The sequence below is a fragment of the Ischnura elegans genome, chromosome 11 (genome assembly GCF_921293095.1).
Source record: "Ischnura elegans chromosome 11, ioIscEleg1.1, whole genome shotgun sequence".
Taxonomy (NCBI): domain Eukaryota; kingdom Metazoa; phylum Arthropoda; class Insecta; order Odonata; family Coenagrionidae; genus Ischnura; species Ischnura elegans.
Genome location: NC_060256.1, coordinates 29,880,823 through 29,905,160, shown reverse-complemented (window position 1 = coordinate 29,905,160; position 24,338 = coordinate 29,880,823). Strand labels below are relative to the sequence as shown.

General features: G+C 35.9%; 1 protein-coding gene across 9 annotated transcripts in view; it reads right to left on the bottom strand.

Annotated features, from left to right (window-relative positions):
• Positions 1-155: 155 nt before the first annotated feature.
• LOC124168471 (protein timeless) overlaps positions 156-24,338 on the bottom strand; it is a 69,944-nt gene continuing 45,761 nt past the window's right edge. For 4 of the 9 annotated variants that reach the window (XM_046546734.1, XM_046546733.1, XM_046546737.1 and 1 more), the window contains 3 exons: positions 17,898-18,150; positions 9,664-9,723; positions 156-3,396 (listed from right to left, as the gene is read on the bottom strand). In XM_046546734.1, the coding sequence (XP_046402690.1) occupies positions 3,321-3,396; positions 9,664-9,723; positions 17,898-18,150 (389 nt within the window). In that variant the 3' untranslated portion in view covers positions 156-3,320. The other 5 variants (XM_046546736.1, XM_046546738.1, XM_046546740.1 and 2 more) reach the window with 5 other exon arrangements.

The following is a 24,338-nucleotide window of genomic DNA, read 5'->3' as shown; positions in this document are numbered from 1 at the left end:
TCAGGAACTCCATATCTGCCAACGTTTCGATGACCGAGTCGGACATCGAAACGTTAACAGATATGGAGTTCCTGACCCGGTGGCGATCCCGAGAACTCTTTACCAAGTCCATTCGCCGGGAAAGCACGAAATCTAAAAACACATACAATTTGAAATTATCGGCAGAAAGATCATTTATTGATTTACTTTCTGAAGAACACAAAAATATTAATCCTCCTAAAATATACATTTTATTTAAGCATAGGACAATTCTCATCTCTTACTATCTTAAGACTTAACAATTTTAATCAGTAAATAACACATATACCCAAACAAATTCAGAGTTCATGTAAAAATTAAATAGCTAGATTTCAAATACACTTGGTAGCATTTTCCCACATCCAAAGTACATGATACATCACAGAAAAATACACCATGATATTTATTGAGGCTGAGACATACACGTTAATTTACTTGAACATTCTGAAGCTTCCATGATATTGCAATTAAATAAATGAAATCGTTTAGACTTATATCAAAAGGAAATACTTCTGCCTCATAACATGTAAATTAATCATCATGAGTGACTAAAAGTTCCTTTCATTTTGTCCCATTTACACATTATATAATCTAGTCCTAAAGATTTAAGTTTTGTACTTAGTGATTGAAAGTATTGCAACAGTCAATCTTCCTTTAATCCCAGCTCGGAATTTACCAATATATCATGGGATAGGTTATAAATACTTCTCTCGAATGTGCAATATTTTCTTCCATTTTATTATCAAATACATCAGATTAATGAGAAAGATAGGTACTCTTTTATAACCTCAAAAACTACTAACACCAGTGGTAACTCATAAATAAATATTATATTCACCCTTTGAAACAAACCCCAGAAGGTAAGTAGTCAATATTCATGCACAAATCAAACTAAAACCTAAAAATTAAGCTCATTACAATGACTATTATTTGAAAAACATGCCTTATTTAAGAATTATTGCTTAATTAATTAATCCTAAAAGAAGTAAAGGCAAATGCCTCACAGAAAATATACATATCTGTATCATACTCACAAAATGACAGTCAATATCTTACCTACAAGCACTTAATTTCACCTTTTCTTTAAATGCATGTATGTAATGTAGGATTTTCCCTAGGATTGTGGGGCAATAATAACACAGCCCCTTATCAAATGTAACACTGATTTTACTTAAAAAAATATTTCAAGGGCCAAATAGTTTACAATACCTTGTATACCTGGGCTTATATCATTAAATGCAGCTGAATATGGTCACAAAAAATACCTATCCACATTAATCAACCGTCTGCAGCTAGTAAATGTTGAACCTCATACAAAGATTTTTGGTTCATTTTTTTACCCAAAGGAGGTAATATATTTGTCAAGAGAATACAAAAAATATAAATTAGGTTTTTCTCATTCCATCCAAATATTTACAAAGAGATGTGTCTTTATAAAGAGTGAAGAGCTAAGAAAATGTAAGTCATCTTCCAAAATTAATTTTATGTACTTTCAATTGAATGGGCGGTGACTCTTATTTAGAATCAGAGCCAGAAAATGAGACACTCATTCCTCAATGGTTTAGCCGGCATCATAAAATGTTCCTCCAGAAGTATCATTTTCCCTAATGACTTAGCAACCAGAAATGGTTGAGGTCTGATTCAGTCTCTTATTAGCTAGTGACAAAGCTTAAGGAATCTAAGTGGATATTTGATTTTCTTGGCCCGATCGACTTAATATAGGTTTATGAAACTTAGTGAAGGTTTATGTAAAATCATAACGGTGTAATTACAATGAGTTGCTACATAATAACATTTGAACTGGTGAATGTTAGAGGTGGTTATCTGTAAGTCTGGATTCAGCTACACGTCCCCACCATGACTTACTATCTCTAGGTCATTTGCCGAGAAAAAGAATCTCAAAGACTACACTTTCTTGGCACTCGCATTGAGTCTCATGTAATAGGGTTCAGACCAACTTTCCATTTTCAATTTCCCAGACTATCAGAGCACATTTTTATTTTAATTTTCCAAACTTCATACAATTTCAACGCAGTCATACATGTACAGGGATTTTATGGGAAAATTCAGGACAGGAATATTGGGAAATAAAATCAAGTAGAACAAAGTCAGTGCTACCACTTCTGCCGCCCAACCCAAAGGACAACAGAACACCCCAGAGGAACAACAACAATGCTGCTCGAGCGCTGTATGCGCAACCTCCATTTTCATCATTTACCTATGCTTCTGGAGCCTGACCACAACTTAATTTCCATGACTTCGCATGCCGATTTTTATTTCCCTTTTTATTTTCCCTGGTTTTGAAGAAAACAAAATGGATGATTGAGCTTGAATAAATGATGCTATACACAAATAAATTTCGGTATTATCGGTTTCCATCGATTGCCCTTGAGCCTTGCCACTGTTATCAGACCTATAAAACACCATTTAGTTATGACAGTATGCCCATGAATAAGTTTTAGCCTTAGGCCTATGTTGCACACAGCCAAGCTAAAGTTATCTGAGAGTCTGTTTACACTGTCAAAGTTATCTGCCTTTCAAATAACTCCTGCCGAATAATAGAAGACCAAGGTGAAGACTTCTATGCCTATCACATTAAGTAAAATATTTCAGCCAGCTTGAGGGTTGAGGCATTTATAAACCAACTTTTGCTCTGTTACTTTGAATTAAGTGAGAAATGATTTGTTAATTTTTCTTGCCTCATGACTTCAAAAGAAATGCTACAAAACAAATTAATCATTACTTTCACAGCCATTTTGAGCAGCTTACTCCATATCTTCAGAGCATTAGATATTCTCTGCATGCTGTTCTATGCCATTTGACTAAAATTTTCAAATGACCATAACCATCATTACTTCAGCGCATAAACTTTGTTCAGTTTCTTTACATCTTGCAAGTTTCTGTGTTACTAAAATTTAGAAGCTCCTTTAAATTCTTCAATACGTCATGATACTGTGAATAGAATTTTAGAAAAAAAGCTCGTAATGCTTGGTTACACTACTTTTGTGCTCACAGAGGTGAATGCTGATGCTCTTAGATCATACTTGCATGTCAATTTCAGGACAAGGCATTTCTGTCAATTGAAATACTGGGATGTTCCTTGAGCTTCTGAGAATATTTTCAGTTTGACGTGAACTTTCATTAAGCTCCACCTAAAATTATTCTCACCCACAAACCTATGGCTAGCTACCAGCCATATGACAACTTTGCCTCAATGAATACTCAATTTATTCAGCAATATAGCAGGAAAAACTGTTGATGCACCTTACAGGTCATTTCTGCAGATTTTACATGCTGATTGCCTATTTCACATTCAACAGATCCTCTTTGTCTTCAGATGTTCCTCTGCCATGGATTTCCATAAGATTTTTGGCACTGCTGAAAATATAATTATTTTGATAAGCAAAAAATATCATACTGCTCACAAATTTTTCATTCCTTTGCTCTAAACATTATTTGGCTTGAATGAGACAGTTGGCTTGAGTGATTATAGCTACACACTAATGAAAAAATGTTAGTCCAATGTCGAGGGACAGATCTACATGTTGCATTACCGAGTCTTGTCCCCTTAATCTTCATCCCTCCCACAAAGAATCAAAATAAGTATAAATATAAATAATTTGAATCAGAGTTCATTAAAAGAATATTAGATGCATGGAAGCAACTACGTCTCCACCCCTCTTACCCCCATTCAGTTGCCACTGATTTACAAATAACTGTATAAACACCTCCATAAAATGAACCTCCCTTTACTGAAATTTTGAGAAAGCTTGAGTCATGGTCCTGATTCTTGGACTTTCTATAAAATAAAAAAACCTGAAATCTTCCCATACATGCTAAAAAAAACTTCGCATAATGAATCTTTACAATGAAGAAAACATCTATGGAGCTAAGTTCCCACGTAGGCCCAACCATGGAAGTGACCTCCATATAAATACATATATATATATGTATGTACTACTTATGTCATGAATGCATTTCCTATAACACCATCAGCAATTTATCATCACTTTGGAGGTATTGCTTAAGAGTTTCTCTTCACAGCAATTGGATTCACACCAACATCCCAATTCACAACTTAAATATCTTCCAAGGCAAGATGAAACAAGAGACTCATTAGAAGTTATTTAATAGTAAAACCATAAATATGTTTAAACAATATGAGTGAAGGTGAACCTATGTTAAAACAGGTCATCTAAGGTTTCTCGAGTCAGCTCTTTTTCCCTTAAGGCAGAGATCGTTTTAATCATCAGCAACCTACTCATACAAATAACACATCAACAAAGTTACAGATACCTATATGACACATTCCTCAAGTATATCCAAATATTTTTTATGAAAAATTAGCTTTTTTTTAGGCTTCACCGCTCTTCTTAGGAATTTCTTCGGCTAAATAACGCATTAATTTGTAATTTTCTTAGAGAAACATGGGTAACACTTGCGCTAAGTGATTCCCTCTTTGGAGATTACAAGGAGTACCCAGTTAACCGTCACGATAAGTTTCTCAGAGTGCCTGTAAGTCATATTTTTTCACAACTTCGAACTTCATCATTGAAAAACCAGGAAAGAGTAACAGCAATATTTTGCTTGGTTGGATAGGAGAAATCTACAGCCAGGATAATAAATGAACGGTTAGGTACTGCTGTATTCATGGCTTGCTTTACTGGAAGGGAATTTTAGGACCAAGGAGGAAGTTTACTCAAACCAGTAGGTGAATTATATACAAATCATTGGTGTTATATTGCCACTTGTTAGTGGAAGACTGAATGATTCCTGTGATCAAGCGTAAATTCAATTGATTGCCTCATTGCTACAACAGCAGATTAGATGCTGTTGATCTTTACATAATTGACCCACACGAGTGGATTACTAGCATCAGAAAGGATGAAAAATAACTCAATAATTTTTAGACGGCTATATGGACTGATAGACACTGATAATTTTAAGTATCCTAAATAGGAGCCTCAAGAACCTATCTGGAAGTGGGGACTACAATAAATTGGGTCCATACCCTGGCAAACATATTATTCCCAGAAGTTTCATGGACTAATAATAAAATATGTACATTTATTTCACTATTCTTAAAATTGAAATTGAGACGAGAGAATTTGAAACGGTCATTTTGGGTTAAAATTAGGAGTCAACCCATCTATAGCTTTTGCTGTTAGACAGTTGGCTACAAAATTTCTTGAGATTCATTATGATTAGAAATATTTTTTTATAAATACGATAGAAAATATTGATTTACACAGCACTTACTCAAAATATTTACAATTTAAACCCATTTGACAGAAAAATATTCCCCTTTCACCCCCAATTTAAGAGGATGTCACTAATACCTTACACAGCATTGTAACAGATACAAACTTATTGGCATGCTACATATAGCACTCGAATGTCATGCAATTCAATGCATTGGTACTCGAAAAAAAAACAATTGGTGACCTAATATCATAATACCCGAGAGTGACAACAGAGAACTGCATAATTATCTTTTATGTCTTCAGAAAAGCAACAAATGGGAAAGCCACAGAAGCACATGTGCAAACATTCAGCGCACATTAAAAACTGCTGGATGCAAAAAATTTAAAATTTCTGAATATTTATTGATGTAACCCATTCAATCACTTACAATGAGGAAAGCATGATTGAACAATGCCATGATAGTCAACTGAATCCACATAAAGCAAATACTTTGCAAGCATACCATACGATGATCTTTTTGACCACTATCAACTCTAGTACATATAAAAATATTTACACATGCCTCTTGTTCTATCAACAATATTTCATTGCTCTTTCAACATCACTGAAACCCAAAATGTAATGATAGATATTCTATGAACAAGCACCATGTACCAACCCTACAGCTTTCTTTACACTCAGATTTTTATAAATTCAGCCATATTAGGTATGCCTTTGTAGAAGTACATATCTCATTCACATGCCGATCTATTTTACTCTTCACTCTACTAGATTCTTACTGGTCATAAAACCAGATTTATCATATTGTTAAATCCCGACTTCATTTTGCGTTCGACTAAGTCCTCACACTCTTTTTGTTGATGTGTGCATATTTTTTTGGTCGGTCTATGCGTCCTCTTCATCGTCTATTCAACTTTCTTGCGTGGGTCTCTTGAACTTTCCTTTATGCCTCCGCGGTGCGGATTGTGCTGATGGCGAGGAAGGCATTTTTGAATAGACGGTGCGTGTGCACTCTCATAAAAGGAAAGCCACGATGTCCGCACTGCGCTGATTTTGCTGAGAGTGGGAACCGCATACCGTTGGAAGGTTCTCGAACTCACGGAGGGGGAGGGGTGTTCAGATGTGGGGATGCCTTAAAAATGGCACGCATCATTGACTCGAGGTCATTCGTGATTCGCTATTCGTCATTTCATCAAGAGTCGGGACCCGCGTAGCGGGAGCCCACAAGGCCGTGGAAGGGAAGTTCAACGATTGACCCGGAGAAGCCGAGGGAGGAGATCACTCTCGCATAAGAATCAACGGAATCAAATACACTTCTTGTGGCAAACCCGGGATGTTTCATTTCTACCTGATACCGTCCCTCCTAGAGGACCACCTTCGCTGCTCGGAATCCCTCAGCGTTAGTCCAAGATCCCAATTCTGAGTCGCCCCTAGTCGAGCTGTCCACGGGAGGACACAACAATATAAGGGGCATTGACAAGACAGTAAGACCCTCCAAGTTGGTATAAATTAACTTGATTGCAAGAGTTGCAACATTTGATAGATATGTTGGAAAGACAGAAAAGAGCTTCAGCATATCTACGATGGAACACATTATATACCTTGAAGAATAAATATTGAAGCTTTCTTTTTGCAGCATACCTTCACTACAAGCATTATATTATGAACATTTTACAGGCAGTATCTATTATATGGAATAACAATGAAGAAACCAATCGGGAGGCACCAGTTAGACCCAAACATATCCCTAAGTGACAAACGACTTTTCTCCAAGCCCTTCCTCTCTGAGTTTACTCATAAAACCAAAATTTAACTTTAACTAATAATTTAGCTAGCATACCAACTATTTGTCCTCTCCTGTATTATATAATTGTTATTTGTCTCATTGTATGTGTTTACAATCTATTAATCTGAAGTGTGAGGAAAAGAACCACAACGACCTCAAATGCCACTGTCGCTACCACAGCATAGAGGCTCTGTAAGAAGAGAGTTCTCCTAAATTTTCTGGGAAAAATTCCTGGTGCGAATGAAAGGAACGCACTTTTAGCGGCATGTTCTTGTATGCTGACAGCAATTCCTTGACATGAGGGAAATAATCATCCAATTTTTTGTTGTTATCCAAAAAGTTTGTGCACACGTTTGGGAATCCAAGCCAAGCTCGTTTTTCTTCAGCTGATTATCATCATTCATGTGTTTCACAAATGTCTAATCTTGGAAAAGTTTTCTAATTTGGGGGCCCATGACTGCCCACTTCTTGATGTTAGCCTCATAAAGTCCAGGGAATTGAATTTTGAAAATTGAAATGCATCACCTGTCTTGTCTATAGCTCTCACACACTGTGACACTAGTCCAAATTTGATGCACAATGGCGGCAAGTAAATATTTTATTTCTATTCAATAGGAGAGGAGGATCTTGAGCGACATTTTTATAACCAGGAGTAAAGCCGGTGGGAGTATCACCTGGTCCCGGCTGTAGTTCAAAGTCTCTCAAATCAATTTCTCATTCTAGAGTATAGGTTTTTGGGGGCTTAGGGATTGGCAAAGATTTGTTATGAGGAATTGGTCATATTGCTCAAGGGATATTAGGAAAATGAATTGTACGCTTACTTTTGCAAGAGGACCCCATGGTTGAAGTCATACAAAAGTTACAAACCATGAGAAAACAGTGAGGATCAAGCCAAAACATGGGTACAGCTAATGGCATTGATTTACGCGTACCTTTGAGCCATTTGGACGAACTACTGTAACAAGTATTGCAGTAAACCCTCGGAGTCCAATTCTTGTCCTGATTGCCAAATTGGCAGCCAAAGTAAAATTTATAAATTACCATATATGAGCAGTTTTACGATTCAAAGAATAGGGTTTTCGCTGCGATTTTGAAGTCAATTCACTGCAAACATATCAGAATCGATCAGGATGATTTTTACACACACATGGAAAATTACAGATTAAATCATATTAATTAGCATAAGTCACGCATGTACTGAAATTCATTTGGAAAAAGCCGGAGTAAAAAAATTTATACTGCTTTAAACCATTTAAACAACTTGGAAACACAGAATCCTTGCCTTGAATACCGACAAGTTGACTCTTCGATCGCTCTAGTCACGCCAACGGGAGATGACGACAACTGCAATATAATTGTTTTGAGAGGTTTATACTTCATGGAACTCCATGATGAAGGAAATAGAATGCTTTTTAACTTAATTGGGAATATAAGAACTCAACCTTATATTTTTAGTGGAATTACAAGGTATTTTTTCCTTCTTTTGCTGTGAAAGCATGAGAATTGCTGTCCAAGCCTGAGTGGGCGAGGCATTGCGAGCACCAGCAAAGTTAAGCGAATCATCCAAACTATAGCTTCATATTTAAAGTATTGCTGCCATATTATGAGGCAAAATATCTTATTATTATTGCTATATCTTGTTGATATATATTTTCGTCATTCGAGGAAAGATGTGGTAAAATGGAAGCCGTAAAAGTTTGAAAATACATGAAAAATAGCAAAAAAAAATGGCAAAATCAAACATTTTTAATCGTTTTTATACAATTTTCAGGGACTAATCCCTCCAAACCTACCCCTTTACCATAATTGTTCATGGTTTAGAATTCTTCAGCCCTCTAACCCTTAGAAGAAATGTAAATGTGAAGGTAATCCTTTTCATCCCACCAAATTATCAGAAAGTGATAAATAATGTGAGGGGGGTCTCCCCTGAATGTGGTAGGTGATGGGGAAAAACGGAGGTCATTTTACATATGAATCAGCAGGAATGGTATCAGGGCCGATTTTCATGCCATCCAGTGTTATTTCTCCCTTTGTACCACCATCCATCATCAGCGAAGCCTACCGACAGTGTCTGGGCTCAAACGAAAGGCACCCCTCCCCACCTACTCAAGTCATACCTGCTCAGCCACAAAGATATTGGGTATAAATTTTATAAATATCGAATATTTTGTGCATGGATTTCAAACCAGATATAATAAATATATACCATTGGAAATACTTCTTACATCTTACCCAGCTTTGAAATCACTTTCATAAAAGAATACGAGAACATAAATACAACTCTTAAATAGGTATGTGCTCTAGAATTATTGAGACATTGTTGAGAAATTCTACCTTATACTGACAACTAGCAGCCAGACAATTTAAAATCAGAATAAAGTATGCCTAGTTACCAATTTATAGACCCTATATATAAATGTTTCTGGAAAAAACTGTCTCCCATATTTTGAGATTTCACATTCCATGACAAGATCGAAACACATAATAAAGGAAAAAAACTGAAATTTGAATATTACATAAGCAAAGTAATCATTATGAGTTTGAAAAGACCCACCAAAGCAAAGTTTCTCATGCAATGACTCAATATCACACAGCCATTCGAATATTTAAATAGGATAAGTGAAATTTTCACAAATTGCACGTTGTGTACTTACATCAAAGCTGGGGACTTCGATCGTTTCACAACATTTAACCAATTTATGTTACTGCTTCTTCTGAAAAGTAATTAAGAGAATCATTCAAACACTTCACTGAGTACACTTTTTAGAAAATCCATAAATAAAAATTGGTAATGTTATTAGGAATTCTGAAAGTTAGCTCTCACATCTGTGAAGTAATTTGATAATTCACTAAGAAGAATATTATTCTTATAAATAAACTAACACATAGCAACTTATGGTCAGGTTTTTCATTACTTGGTACTTGGCATGGCAAATTGTTATGGCGTTGAGACAACAACGAATGTATGTTATACGAATTAGTTGGTTTCTGAACATTTTATGGTCTAAAATTTGCTTGAGAATGAAATTATTATCTTTAGGTTAACAGAAATACATAGGATATGTCCAAAAAGTAAAAGCTATTTAGTTTGCAAGCTGACACTGAGCTAGTGTCTCATTCATTACTTTGTAGCTGATGGGATTACATTAAATTTTATGGTAGGTATCATTAACCTTTTACAAGGTCAAAAATAATATATGACCTGACAACTGCAACTTTTTCTTTGTTATCCAGTATTTGAGCTCAAAATACACTATCATAATATATTATCTGAATACAGTCACCATGCCATAACTAGTCAAATGGTGCTACAGAGGCTAAGGCAGTTCAATAAAGAAAAACGCGTAAATGAGAAACCATAAATTGGTCAGCTTCCATTTCTGCGAGGAAATTATATGAAACGCAAGTCACAATGGATGGACGAGTTTGATGCTTTAAGATGAATTTCCACAACATTCAAGATTTCTTTCACTTGAGATGGTCATCATGGTATCCACATAAGTTAGAATATAAATTCAAGCATAGTGCCAGGTTTGAAGGACTAACAGTTAAAACATGGCATTCACATTACTAGGCACATTTTCAAAATACAGTAAAACTTCGATTTTACGCACTTCGATTTTACATCAAGTCTCGTTTTTACGCAGCGGCACTCAAGTCCGGCCGGTAAGCATAGGGAATTGCAATGGTGAAACTTCGATTTTACATCTTTTCTTGATTTTACGCAGTTTTTCGATTTTGCGTAGCATAACCCCATCCCCTAAGAGGTCGCTAATCTTGATTTTACGCAGTTGTCTTTCGGCTTGTTTAGAAAATCCGACTGGAGCAATATGAAGTTAGGTTATTATTTCGTCTCAATGAGTTGCAAAAATGAATACAGGAACGGTTGAAATGACGTCGCGCTGTTGAGCGTGAAACTAAAAACATCGCGAATCTAATTATTGCTTCCCAGTGAGCCCTCTCAGTACTATTTCAGGCTCCATTACGAACGGGAATGTCGCTCTTAGTTCAAATTCGCCTTAGAAGGATATCGAAACCTAAAACACACGGCAATCGCCGTGTATGCGTAACTACTTTTGATTAAGACATGATTGCTGGAGATATTAACATTATCACCTTTCGTTTATTATTCGACTTATTGATCGACGCTGTTTATATCCAGAATTATGAGCTACGGAATATCTATCCGTAACGCAAGGCTTTCTAGAATTTTGCCAACGCTATGTTTTCCGTCGCCCCAGCGAAATATAACGGCGAAATGAGTCGTTAAAAATACTCTCGTGCCAAAATTTTGGCTTCCAAGGTGATCCAAAAAGGATAGTCGTACTTCTAGTATGGACGTAAGTCGATGGTGATTCAACACCATGGTAAAAGCAGCATGCATTGTCTCATTCCCAGGCTAACCCCACATCTGCGGGACAAGTGGAGGCGAGGGAAAATTGCTTGCGCTGCGCGCTTATCAGAACCGACTCAACTTGTATCTCATTGTCAGAGAGATTAAATTAACCATGGTTGGAACTTGAATAGCTATTAGCTTAACTCCGCTAGGTGGGAAGCGTTTTAACGGAACGGGAGTTAATGCCCTCTGAGAATAACTCGTGTCGTCAATCGTCATGTAATCATTGAAGTCAAATTCAAAACGTGAGTGATAAGGCAGTCCCTTCAAACTCAGGAATGGCTTAGTACCATTAAATCGAAATACAAAAAGTGTCCGGTGTTGTTATCAGATATGGGGAAGCAAAATATTACGTGAAGCTGAGTCACACGGCTTGTGAGTCGAAGGTCCCGGCGCTGAATTCGCGGAAGAATGCCGACAGAGAAGCTATTCCCGGTAGAGTCAATCTACTAATGCTAAAATTTCATGGGGAAATGCTTTTTTAATGCGTATAAATTACAAAGAAGGAAAATTTTTCAGGACTATTAGTAATTTTTTATTCATCACGGGCGGCATGACGGCAGTTGCGCGGTCATTTAAATAGCTCACTTAAAAAAAGTGATCTTAGCACCGGAAAAATCTGAATATCCCGGGTCCTGTGTGCTCCGCATTATCTATGGTATGCTATTTGGAGGTAACCAACAACTGGGGTCATTAGCGCCATGAAGTAAGGGCTGGGGGGATAGGAACCCTATGTTGGCATTAGCCAGGTTGTAATGATAAGCTCAAATGGGACCAGGACTTAACTTCCCATCTGATGGATAGAGTGGTGCACTGGAAGTGCCCTCCACATTAGACTCAAGTAGGGATAGGGCCAACTCTGATAAGTCTCTGCTACTGCCAGGACTTGAACCCAGGCCCACAGGGTGTAAAGCCTTTGTGATGTGTTAGCAAAATTTTGCTCCCTGTTAATGGGGTTAATTTGGATGACTATCCTCAGGTATCTCATTTCTTCAATCTCCAATCTTTGTTTGTCTGCAGGTGGTTAAACGGATATCCTGAAAACTGCTTTTAATGAGAATATTTTTGAAAATTAGCTTCTCTGCGACCATTTAGTATCACCATTCCGAAATTTCTCCTGGGTAACAGAAGTAATCTTAGTGCCCGAAATGCTGGCATTTCAACCATTTTGTTCAACCATGGGAAACACTGTTCAGGAATGCAACGTTGTTTCTCTTAAGGTAACACATCATCTGTGGTGTTGCTTTTGAGTAAATGAGATTATTAGGCTTCATTTTCCGAGCAATAATGAGCAAGTGTTATCCTGAAAACTATACTCCTCCTCAATACCAACTCTTGATTTTACACACTTTGATTTTACACAGTGCCCATATTTCGGTCCCTCCAACTGCGTAAAATCAAAGTTTTACTGTATTTCATTAATTTTTATAGCACTTAATTTCCTAACAACCCTACAAGATTGATAAGTAAGTTTGCAACCAACTGTAGCACGTACAAATCAAGTTCAGCCAAATATATACATATATATGTATCAGAAATAACTTGTAGACTGCTTTTATTCCAAACATACTTAATACCTCATTTAGCAGGTGATTCTAAAAGAGCATGTAGCTTCCGGCAAGGACTTAAATAGACTCTAAGTTTGGAAAATAGGTTAAAATATTGGTAATGATAATTGAAATAAGCCTATTTTCCATACTTATATTTTGTAACACATAAAATAGCTGTCCTTTCCTGTTTAACAAATATATAGCTTTACACCTCTAAGAGATTGTAAGCATATATTAAATAGCCTAACACAGCAAAGTAGTAGTATTTCATACATTTCATTGATCACATGTCACAGTGTAATAGATGAAAAAAGAAAACTCATGTTATCAAGAATGCATTAAACAGAAAATAATGACAATTTATAACCTTAAGATACTGAGTTAATCCTTGTTTTTGGCTTTAGGTGAGCTGGCTTGGAATCAAATGACATAACTTGAAACATATTTCATGCACATATAGTCTTCTATGAACAACTAGTTAATTCAAACACTGCTTTCAACATGCTCAAAAACAAATATATTGAACAGCTATAACACAAATCAATAACTAAGAATGCAGTGATTTTATGTTGCCACTAATTGGTAACATGAGCTACACACATTTAATATATAACAGAACATTGTCATGCAATACTTCATGCAACAGAAATAAATAAAAAAAGCTACAACAAAAAGTTATCTAACGACATGTAACATGCATTACAATGCCAGTAAAAATTATCTATATCCTGGAAAATCTACAGCATAATAATCCTTTGCGTATTATCAATAATTGAACAGGGATTACCTCTAATAAAATCATTTGAACTGCTGGGAATCATTATTCACGAAAGCACATCAAAGCAATTACTCTTACCTGGATGTGAAAAGTATTCTACTTTAACCTGCCAAGCATCTTTAGATGAAAAATGAAGGAAAAACTTTTAGTAGTACAAGCCTATTGAGTGATTAACTAGTAAGTAGTGCATGCATGTAAAATGAGCCAGCAATTCAGATGAGTTTGAAATGTTGCATAGACTACGAAGGGTCGCTGAAGATTTTGGAAGCTGCCTAAATCATGATTTAGGACAACACCTGAAAGAAGACTTATGTACTATTTTTTTAGTACAAAGGTGAAAGGCGAGGTAGTGAATTAAAAAATAAATTGCTACCACTACGAAAAAATGTTCTCAGCTGATTTATTCAAATGTCAGCTAAGCTCATTTCCACATACAAACTAAACCCCCAGGATAACATACATCACGTCCATCGTAAGGCCGTGATGTATATTATCCTGGGGGGAGATTTTTGGGTGGTAAACCAGTCTGAGTGATTAGGTTGTACATATACCCTCCCCCAAATGCACTTCTCTCCAAAAAAATCTCAGAATTTTTTCTAGCTATGGCCATCCCATAAGTGAAGGAGCTTCTAAAGGGGCATCCATTAATTAGGTGAGGCGTTTAAGAGGGGGGAGGTCAAGACGATTCTGACCTTATCTCACTTGGGAGAGAGTCTTGGAAAGCATCACCTAATTTTTTCTTCACAAGAAACAGTGTAAAACGCGATTCTAGACTATGATCTTAGTAATCTTAAATACTCTAATAAAGTCTTAACTAATATTTTAAAAAATAATTGAACTTTTTTTTTCTCGATAAATCCAATGCAATGAAGCATAAATTAATGTATTTGCACTGAAAATATGCATTTTGAACAATTTCAAGGGAGATTAAAGAGAGGGAATCAAGCCGAATGTCATAATATTTCACTACAGGGGGAAAGGGGGGGGGGGGGGCAAAAATCACCAAAATCACCTCAAGTATTTAATAGGCTAAGGCCTTCATGTATAAGGAACTCCAAGGTTTATGAGAAGCCAATGTTAACTTTCATGTGATAAAAAGCTCTTTTCCTATTCCAATCAAATGTGCAAATCGTACTGCATCACAAGAAGAGATGCTGTTAAACACAAAACTAAGAGCACTGGAGTCCGAAGCTGAAATTGACAAAATAACTAACAGTTCAATATGAAAGCCAATGACATCAATTTTTTCTTGGTATATACTATATAAAAATGCAAGAACATAGAAGTGGCAGCTTTCAGGCATATTTCAGTAAAAAGCTGTGTTAAAAGAATAAATTTTTCTGCATTTACAGCGAGGCAGAATCACAGTTCGCCTGTCTAAGTAGCTTAACTATCATTACTAGAATGAAGGGCTTATATTTCAAGATAGATTAAACCAATGACAGTCTCATAAATAGGATTCCCAACATTTTTTCTTATGTTAAATTATATTCTAGAGTTAAGTAGAGTAGCATAAATTTTCTATTACCAAAATTCTGAAACTCGTTTACAGAACAATTTCGCCATGCTCAAACATCAAATAATTATTAGATTAACTAATTATTGATAATAGGTATAATAACCACTTAAGTTCCCAGGATAACTTTCATTTTGTAAGTAAAACACCAATTTGAGGGACTATAAATAAACTGACTGCAATAACATTATTTAGTGCACAATAAACTCACAAAAATAATCCATTGCTATCTTAAAACTTGACTGAGAGAAATTTAAAAATTTTATATTTAAGAACCGAATTACAATTAGCTTGGTTACATGGAATGCTGTTGATAAAAATTAGTCTATTTCATACAGCAAAACTCCATTCTTAGGTTACACAAACGAATATGCTCATCATACAGAATGAAAGGGTCAGATAGGAAAATACCAGCTGTTCACAAATTGCCGAGGTCATATAGCTAGCAAGTCCGGCAACAAAGTACGTGCATAGCATCATAACTGGATTATGAAAGACATTGCATCCAGGATTGGGTGGTCCCTCCTACCACTAAATTTTGCCAAAAATGAGCAATAATGTTAAGAAAGTTAACATACTTCCCCAGGATATTAACAAAAGTAAAGTTTTCTTGGGTCCTCCATCGGCATAGGTTTGTTAACATTTTGAAAACAAACTTAATAATATAACTTAAAGCCCTGAAGAATAACCCTAAAGACAGAAAGAAACAGCTGAGGTATCCCAGAAGATGTTGTTTATCAAAATTTTGAGAGATATTACCGCCTAACCAAATTGAAGACCGAAGAAAATTAATGCCAATACAATGTAGCCTCATGGAAGACAGGATAAAACCTTAGATACACTGATTAGATACTTCCTCCCCCATTTGTTAAGGCTATAGCCATCCTATAGGATGCTCCAAAAATATATTTTTTCATGACAGTTGCTCATGCAGATTATGTATGTGTGCTGTTTAATTTTCAAAAAAAGCACAGAAAAAATCAGCTCCATTGCACACTTTTCACCCAGTCGAATGGTGTTAAAGAATTTCAGATTTACATATCTAAAAAAAAGCCTGCTTTACAGGGGTGAACTTAGTTTTTTCCAGTTTCTATGGCAGACATTGTGTTACCAAACCAGCTTTTAGAGAAAATTGTTGAGTTACCAATGATAGTCTTACATTTGAATTAGAAAACTTGTTTATGGTATAACTTCAACCACAATATTGCCATTGAAGTGATAAATTTCCAACCGAATGAGTCACTCACAATTGGTCACTGCTGTCTCTTGTGTTCATTTTAAGTAAGAGGTGTCTTGAGAATACAGTCTCTGACAAGAGAAATGCCAATTAAGCTTTGATATTACAAATCTTGTTGACTTTTCTGATACTATTAGCCTAGCAGGTTGACCCTTCCTTTTATCGTGAGACCACTTCTTTGGATCATGGAACTAAGGCTTTGCAAGGGCCTGCAATGTTGATGAATTAATGAGAATTACTTTTTTTAATAGCTTGGAAAGAAGAAAGCTGTTTGAAAGGTATTCTAAATCCTGTTAAATAAATAAGCCACCTATCGCCCTTGAAAGTACAAAGGAAATAAAAAGGTGCAGCAAAAAAAATTTAAAGCATAACATGTTTTCTGACTTATATTATAATATGCAAAAGCATTCTGTAGATAAATCAAGTGTTTAATGCATGTAAGTACTTAAGATGTAATACTAGAATGGTGCTTAAAGAAATGAGGGCCCGTATGAAGCTACACCCATTGAAACCCAAATGAGCAGTAACCAGACTTAGCTGTATATGTAAAATTCAGAGCAAAATGTAAAAAGATAGATCAGGATTGAAATTTTTGTTGGGGAAACTAATTTGAACAGTTCCATTGGTGAAAGTAAACAAACTGGGGAAAGTCAAAAGTACGAAAAAGAGGGGAGACCAAGATAAGTTTACAAACTCAATCCCGTTGCCTTGGATGTGACTTTATAGAATTCACTTATCAATTTAAATAACATTAATAACTTTTTTGCCACAAGGATTTGTAACAAGATGACCTGGGTTTTGAAAAGGTTCATCTGATGATGACAAGCCTCGTCAAAACCTAGGTCTTTTAACAGCCCTACTGCAATGGACAAATATTTATAACCTGCTACTTAAGTACATTTGATCATCAAAAACTTCATCTATATTTGCAAGGAATTTAAATATTTTTATTTGAAGAGAGCTACTATCCATCAAATGATTATTTTGAGAACATTGGTAAAATTGGAAATTTGTACTGTGTCTTTGCAATCATCATCCTTATTTATGCATATTGTGACTATTTTCTTTTTATTTCCCTGATTTTATGCATATTTTATGTACTAAGACGTGTATTACATGTACTAAGACGAATCCCATACCATCATGTGTATAAGCGTGGTCACTGGAGAATAAATTATTATCATTAATAATGAAACCTCTGCGGAAAAACAAAGATATCCTCATTATTAAAAACCTACATACTCAATGTTAACCATTAATGGAGTTTCACTGCAGATATACCTTTCATCTATGTACTTGAGTATTAGGTGAAATGGCGATACAAATATCTACTGTGGATTAGTGAGTCGCTCGAGCACTATTTCAAAGTCCTTATCATTTAGAATGTAAGTTTAAACTGACAATAACTCACAGCACATTGACGTCCATTTGTGATGGACTATTTTGTGATCTGGATTGAGTTGACATAGAAGAAAGTAAATCAGGAGAAGAGCTCTTGACTGGCTTTTGGTGGCTATCATGGATGAGGAAAGACTCATGGAAAATTTTGGGTTTGGCGTCAGCTAGGAATATGGAAGTGTCAACGTGCTTTTCGTCTCCTCTCCATACTGCTTTGGCTTCTTCACTCTCTAACTGCAGCTCTGCTGGATCAAACTTCAGTTTCCCTAAGGCAAAACAACAAATGATGGAAACACACTCGATATATAAAATAATTATTACAAGGGTCATTTTTTAAGTAAGGTCTGAATGGTTGTTGCCATTTAATTATTGCACACATATGAAAGAGTATTACCTCCCAGGTGCCAGATTTTCTTCCACAAAAATAAATCTCATTTGCACGTACAAGGTGGCCACTATCTTATCTTATGCAGGGGCTTTGATCACTTTAAAAGAGATGTTTTCATGGTGAAGTGGTCACTTTTGGTGTATACAATTAGTAAAGAAAGCATGGTGAAATAAATGATTACTTTTACAAATTATGAGTATACCACGGTAAAAAATAAAAGTCATGATGAAAAATTACTTAAAATGTAATCATTTAACAGACACTCAGTCACTATTACTCAATTCCATCCCATCTCGGAAAATAAAGAAACACGTTATGAAATGAGAAGTGACCAATTTTTTAAAAACACCCTATCTCGTTCTTATTAGTCAAAAAACAGGCATTGCTTAAAAATTAACCCATGTAAAAGTAAAAGATAATCATTGAACAACAAAAAAGACTAGAAATAAACGTATAGGAATCATAACAAGAAAGAATTCAACAGGCCACAGCATTTTACAAGCCTAAATCATACCATGATTTCTCACTACAGTATTTGACAGTTAAAGAGGGCTGTACAATGCCCTACAAGGCTAACAAAGAAGGTAAATGTATCAAAGACGTCTTCAAAGAACCACTAACTGTAACCATTCCTGAAAGCCTTTGGATGCATTCTGCCAATGGAGCAGCTAGGGAGCCTAAAATGAGCTCAGTGGACACTCAGAGAGAGCATAAGAAGTCCTCGCTCAGTACTGCTTAGTGGTCACTAAGCAATAAAATATGGCAGATCCCGAAAACGTACTTTCCACTCCTACCATAACAACCGAGCATCACATTTAGCAAAATGAGAGCACTCTCTGAGCACCCCAAAAACTTTACCTCAGCTGCTCCAAAACCGATGTTCTGGCTGAATGCGATCATTATTTATTTCAGGGATGACCAACCCGAGGCCCCCTCACATTGAAAAGTTTTCTGACTTGGGAGATACATCACATTTAAACAAATATATTTATTTCTCTACGGTGACCATAAAAGTGATAAAAAAATGTCTTAAAACAATATATGTAAATCTAATAAGAATATATCAATGTGGATATTAATAATTTTATAAGCAGCCAGAGCAGTCATGCACTTCCAAAGTGGCTCACAAGATCATTTTGATTGGCTATCCATAACTTAAGCAGATTTAATGCTTCATGTAACTTAATTTTTCTTAATGCCACATTTTTTCGGAAATGGAGGATCATGGTAAATGAAAACCCACTTTGCAGCAGAAGTCCATAATAAAAAGTGCTGATGGCTATCAGATTTTTAAATTCTCATTAAAGACAATGCAATAGATAATTCACTTCAACAAATCTCCGACCATACCTCATACAGACACTTTATGACAGACTTAACCCTGCACCCCAATTCAAAGAATGTGGCACATGCAAGCCACACTTATGTACATTAAACTGACTACATTGGAGTATTACTTCCTATTGTAAGAACTTCAGAGTACATGCATATTCATTAGACGAGACTAAGCCAAAATTCATACTCCGTGGGAAGTCTGTGATTCGAACGGAAAATTTAAATGAAAACTCAAAATCCAACTGAAATTTTCCAATTGTCTTGAGAAATTCAATTGTATTTCCTTAAGTTTACTGAAATTATGATATTCAATAAATTTATTATAATATTTAAATTAGAATACTTATAGGAATTAAATTGAATTTGCTGCCAAATTTAATTGAATATTTCACTGAAATTTTGGCTGAAAACTTCTAATATAATATCACAGTTTCACTAAGTACAACTTATTTTAAAATACCTTGTAAGTAAGAAATCTAAAATATATACACAATGTTAAGGATTTAAAAAGATATTATTTTACATGTGTAGACAGCAAATTTTCACCTCAAATTGCAGTATTACTTAATGGTGTCATAATTTCAGATTATTTACAGGTGTCATGATTCTAGTAACTTTATATTCTACAGATAACTTTAGTTGTAATGCTACATATGAGCAAACATTGAGGCAGATTATTTACACTTTAAATTTAAAAATACACAATCAAGAGGACTCAAGAGCATTTGCAACTGTGAAGATCAGAAAAGAATTAGAAGACATACAGTAAACTCTTGATTATACGAAGTCAGCACGACTGGAAAATTAGCACTTCGAAATTTTGAATTTCGTAATAGGGTGGTTTCCTATTATTTTTTTATTGCCTAAATCGAAAGATTATTACTCCTGGAGTACGTATTTCACGCATTTAGATTTTTAAATGACGATATCTATTTTTCGCGATTAAATGAAAAGTGAAAATTATCTAGCGCGCGAAAACGCGACGCGTAAGAATGAATGTCGGGAAATCTCTCCGTGTGACGTATTTCTGGTTCCCGCTGCCGCCTTGTGAGGTGACCTTGAGGTGAGTTGAGTGCTGATACAACGCAGGCTGCTAGCGGGTAGCTGAGTACCCTGCTGGCTGGTAGCGCTTGGCTTAAATAAGGATTATTAATACCTTATCAAATGAAGAAAACTTTCTGACCTTAGCCAGTTTTAATAAGTGATTATTAAGACATGTTTCCCTGAGCTCTGCGCCTCATGCATGCATTGGTAACCTCAGACGACGTATAACTCCTATCTTCTTGTATAGAAACTAGGTCCCTGTGACGTCACGTGGAGTGGCATCGCATGGGCGCCAATCTGGCCCTTTTCAAATGAGGATAAAAATGGACCATTGCCATTCGTCTAAACCGGTATTTCTAAAACGAAATAATTTGTATATTATGAATACAGTAATGGAGGGTAACGAATCGCAATCAATGACTTTCGTTTTCTTTGATGAAGGAAACTACCCTATTTCAAAACTTTTTAATGAGTCGCAAAAAAATGTTTGCTTTTGTTACCACTGCCATTTTTTTTGTCTTTAATGGCCTTTTTTAATGTTTTTGGTGGTTATTTATGCTAGACTTCATGAAAAAGCTTTGTTATTAATTTTATGCAGTAAAAGATCATTAAAAATCATACGACCCTTAACTTCCCATTCTTTATAGTTAAATATCAATGATATTAGCGCTAAAGAAATACCTGTTGTGTAAGGGACTATTTCGGAAGAGGCGGTTAACGGTTTGCCGCACTGGTGGAGCCACCTAACGGAAGCGTGCGGCGGGCGAGCTAAGCGTCATGGTGTTTTTGTGTGGGTTTTGTCCCGAGGTGTGCGGGGATTGTATTTGTGTGAGAGTCACCTAAATGAGTTAATAAACGTCCACTCAAACAGTACAACTGGTGTTATCTTTTCGTCATCGAGACACTTCAATACCCATCCATTTTATAGAAAGTAATCAAATAACGAATTGAAAATTTGTTTCCAACACCCACAAAATTTTAACGCCAGATAGCCTAACCACCATTTATGTCTTCCTCTATAGCACAGAGACAAGAAAAACAAGGGTTGTAGCCCATTTCCAAATTAACCTTCGTAAGTTGATACTTGTAGTTCCTTCCGTATTGTCAGGTACATGTATGATATTTTTAATTAGTTATTTTCATTATGATTCACTTACGATCATAAATTATGTAGGATATTATTTTCTACTCAATCTCCCACACTATCTCCGTCACCATAGAGGGGTGGGAAATGCTAGGGGAGGGGAGTTTGGAATGCATGAGCTGGGTGTCAGGGAGATAAGCAAAAGGCAGTAGGAGAGAGTGAACAAAGGTTTTGGAAAGACTCGGGACTGGGGAGGAGTGCTGGAAGACAGTTCATTGCTTGGAGTTGGAAGTGCCTCTTCATTACGAGTAGCCTGCAAAATAAATTGGTGGTAAATAGAGCCCAATATTTAAGATACCCTTCCTCACTTTCATCTTCATCATCTCTGCCGTCATGTCTAGTCCCAGCCGCTGCTTCTTCTCTACTGTTTGTTGTTTAGACACTCGCAAGGTACCCACTGAAGCCCTTCACACATTCTCTCATGAATTTAGTTCAAGCCCATTCCATATGATTCAGCACTTCCAGGACGAAAGACATCCAGATGCCACCTCCATCTTCGATAGATAGCAAGGTGCTGATGCAAAAACTTAATGCACAGAATCATCAAATTCTCGTTCAAATTAGCAATAGAGGAGTCATTTTGCCCTCAATATGGGCTCGTGTATAAAGTATAACATCATCGGTGATATCCTTACTACGTCTCCCTACCTCTTGTCATTGACATCCTTAATATTTTCCCCGGCCTTTCTCGCTCCAAAATGTAACTTTGACTCTAAAATGAAACTTTAAAATGAAAATATTTCCTGTATCATTGAGTGACTTAATTCTCTTCCTTCCTTATACAGTGCAACTCCAATCCATCGTTCCCTCATTGATTGTTTTCCCACATTCATCGTTTGCTGTTCCTGGTTCCAAATAAAGTTCCATATTTCATGGCGCAGTCATGTGGTCATGCTTCACCCTGTGCAGTTAGCTTTGTGTACACCGTACGCAATAGCATCAGTTCCGAACTTCATCTCATACAAGTGGTTCTGCACTTTCCAGGGTGGGTTGACTTCAAACCACCAGGTGTTTTCCGCGTGGGTTTATAAAGTCAGGTTTCATTGTTATTAGTTTTATTTTTATTCATCTTCAGACCATGACCCCTCCGAAGAAACTATTCAGAACTTAAAGAAATAGACTGAAAATAATTGAAGATGAAGAAAATAATGCGGGCTAGAAGCGCGTGAATGTTGGAAAATGCCGATGAAGCCGAGGATCAGGTTGGTGTGCCGCTGACGATTTTGAAAGGAACATTTCAGATAAGAGACTACTTTTCGCCTTTGTGATCCATCTCAAAACCAATCACAGCACCCGCAAAAACGGTTGTTTTAGGCTTAACATGCACATTGCTCTTATAAATACGTGTACTTGAAATGGTGTTTGATGAATAAGAATAACATTAAACAGGAATCCATAATAACAGCGCAAAATGCTGAGACTGAGTGCAAACATTCATTTAGCAAGGTGGCATGTTCCTTTAGGATATTTATAAGATATACACATTAGTAGAATCAACAATATGCCCTAAATGTTTCCATAAAATACTAATATGCATGTAAAAGGCTAAAATCTTGTTTGAATCTTTGAATGAATATCATAATTACTTGAAAAAAAAATAATGCTTTTTCTCTGACATAGGCAACCTAGTCAAACATTCCTGCTTTGATCATTTTCCCGCATTCATTGTTTTTTCATCCATCACCTTGAAAAATGATAGATCGAGGTTCCACTGTATTTCCAACCATTAATTTGAAAAGTTGTGTCACAAGGTTATTTACCCACAAGTACGTTGAAATTTGAGCAATTTTATACACTTGTAACATTTTTTTGGTATGATTATATTACATAAGGTTTAAGTAGGAGTGTAAGAAATACCCCACACTACATCCTTCACATGTTAAACTACGAAGTTCATATTGCCAACGCGATGTTTACTAATAGGTACGTAAATAGGGCCACCACCAGCCACAGCCACAATATTTTTACAGAACTCCTACTTTCCCTCAATTACCACCATAAGTTTTTAGGCGAACCCTTTCCTTCCGAAGTTGCACTATCATTTACGATTTCAGACTTTCAATGGACCATAGTCGGAAGCATTGATTTTTTTTTGCTATTTACACTGGCATAACTAGTTTTGCTGACAAATTTTTTGCCGTAGTTTGTATTAAAAAATTTCATTTGCTCCTGGGGACCTAGCCCGATGTCCATAATTTCAAAATGTTTCGTATTTTTAAAACTTTGTAATATCCAACAGTATTTACCGTAGGCTTTTTTCCAGGACCACAATTTCACTATTCAATTAAAAATTTCATAATATCCTGCTTCGTATAATCGAGAATTTACTGTATTTGAATATTGAAACATAGATCATTATCGAAGTTAAGGTAAACATATAAATATTTCACATCAGTATTCTTCAACAAAAGCTATATATTCTCAATCCATCATATCATCTAGCATTATGTTCCTATTCAATAGATGAACAGGGGTGATAAAGGAAGTTTAAAGAAATAATTCTCTGATTTATGTATTAAGTGAATTAATTAGGAGCAGAGCAA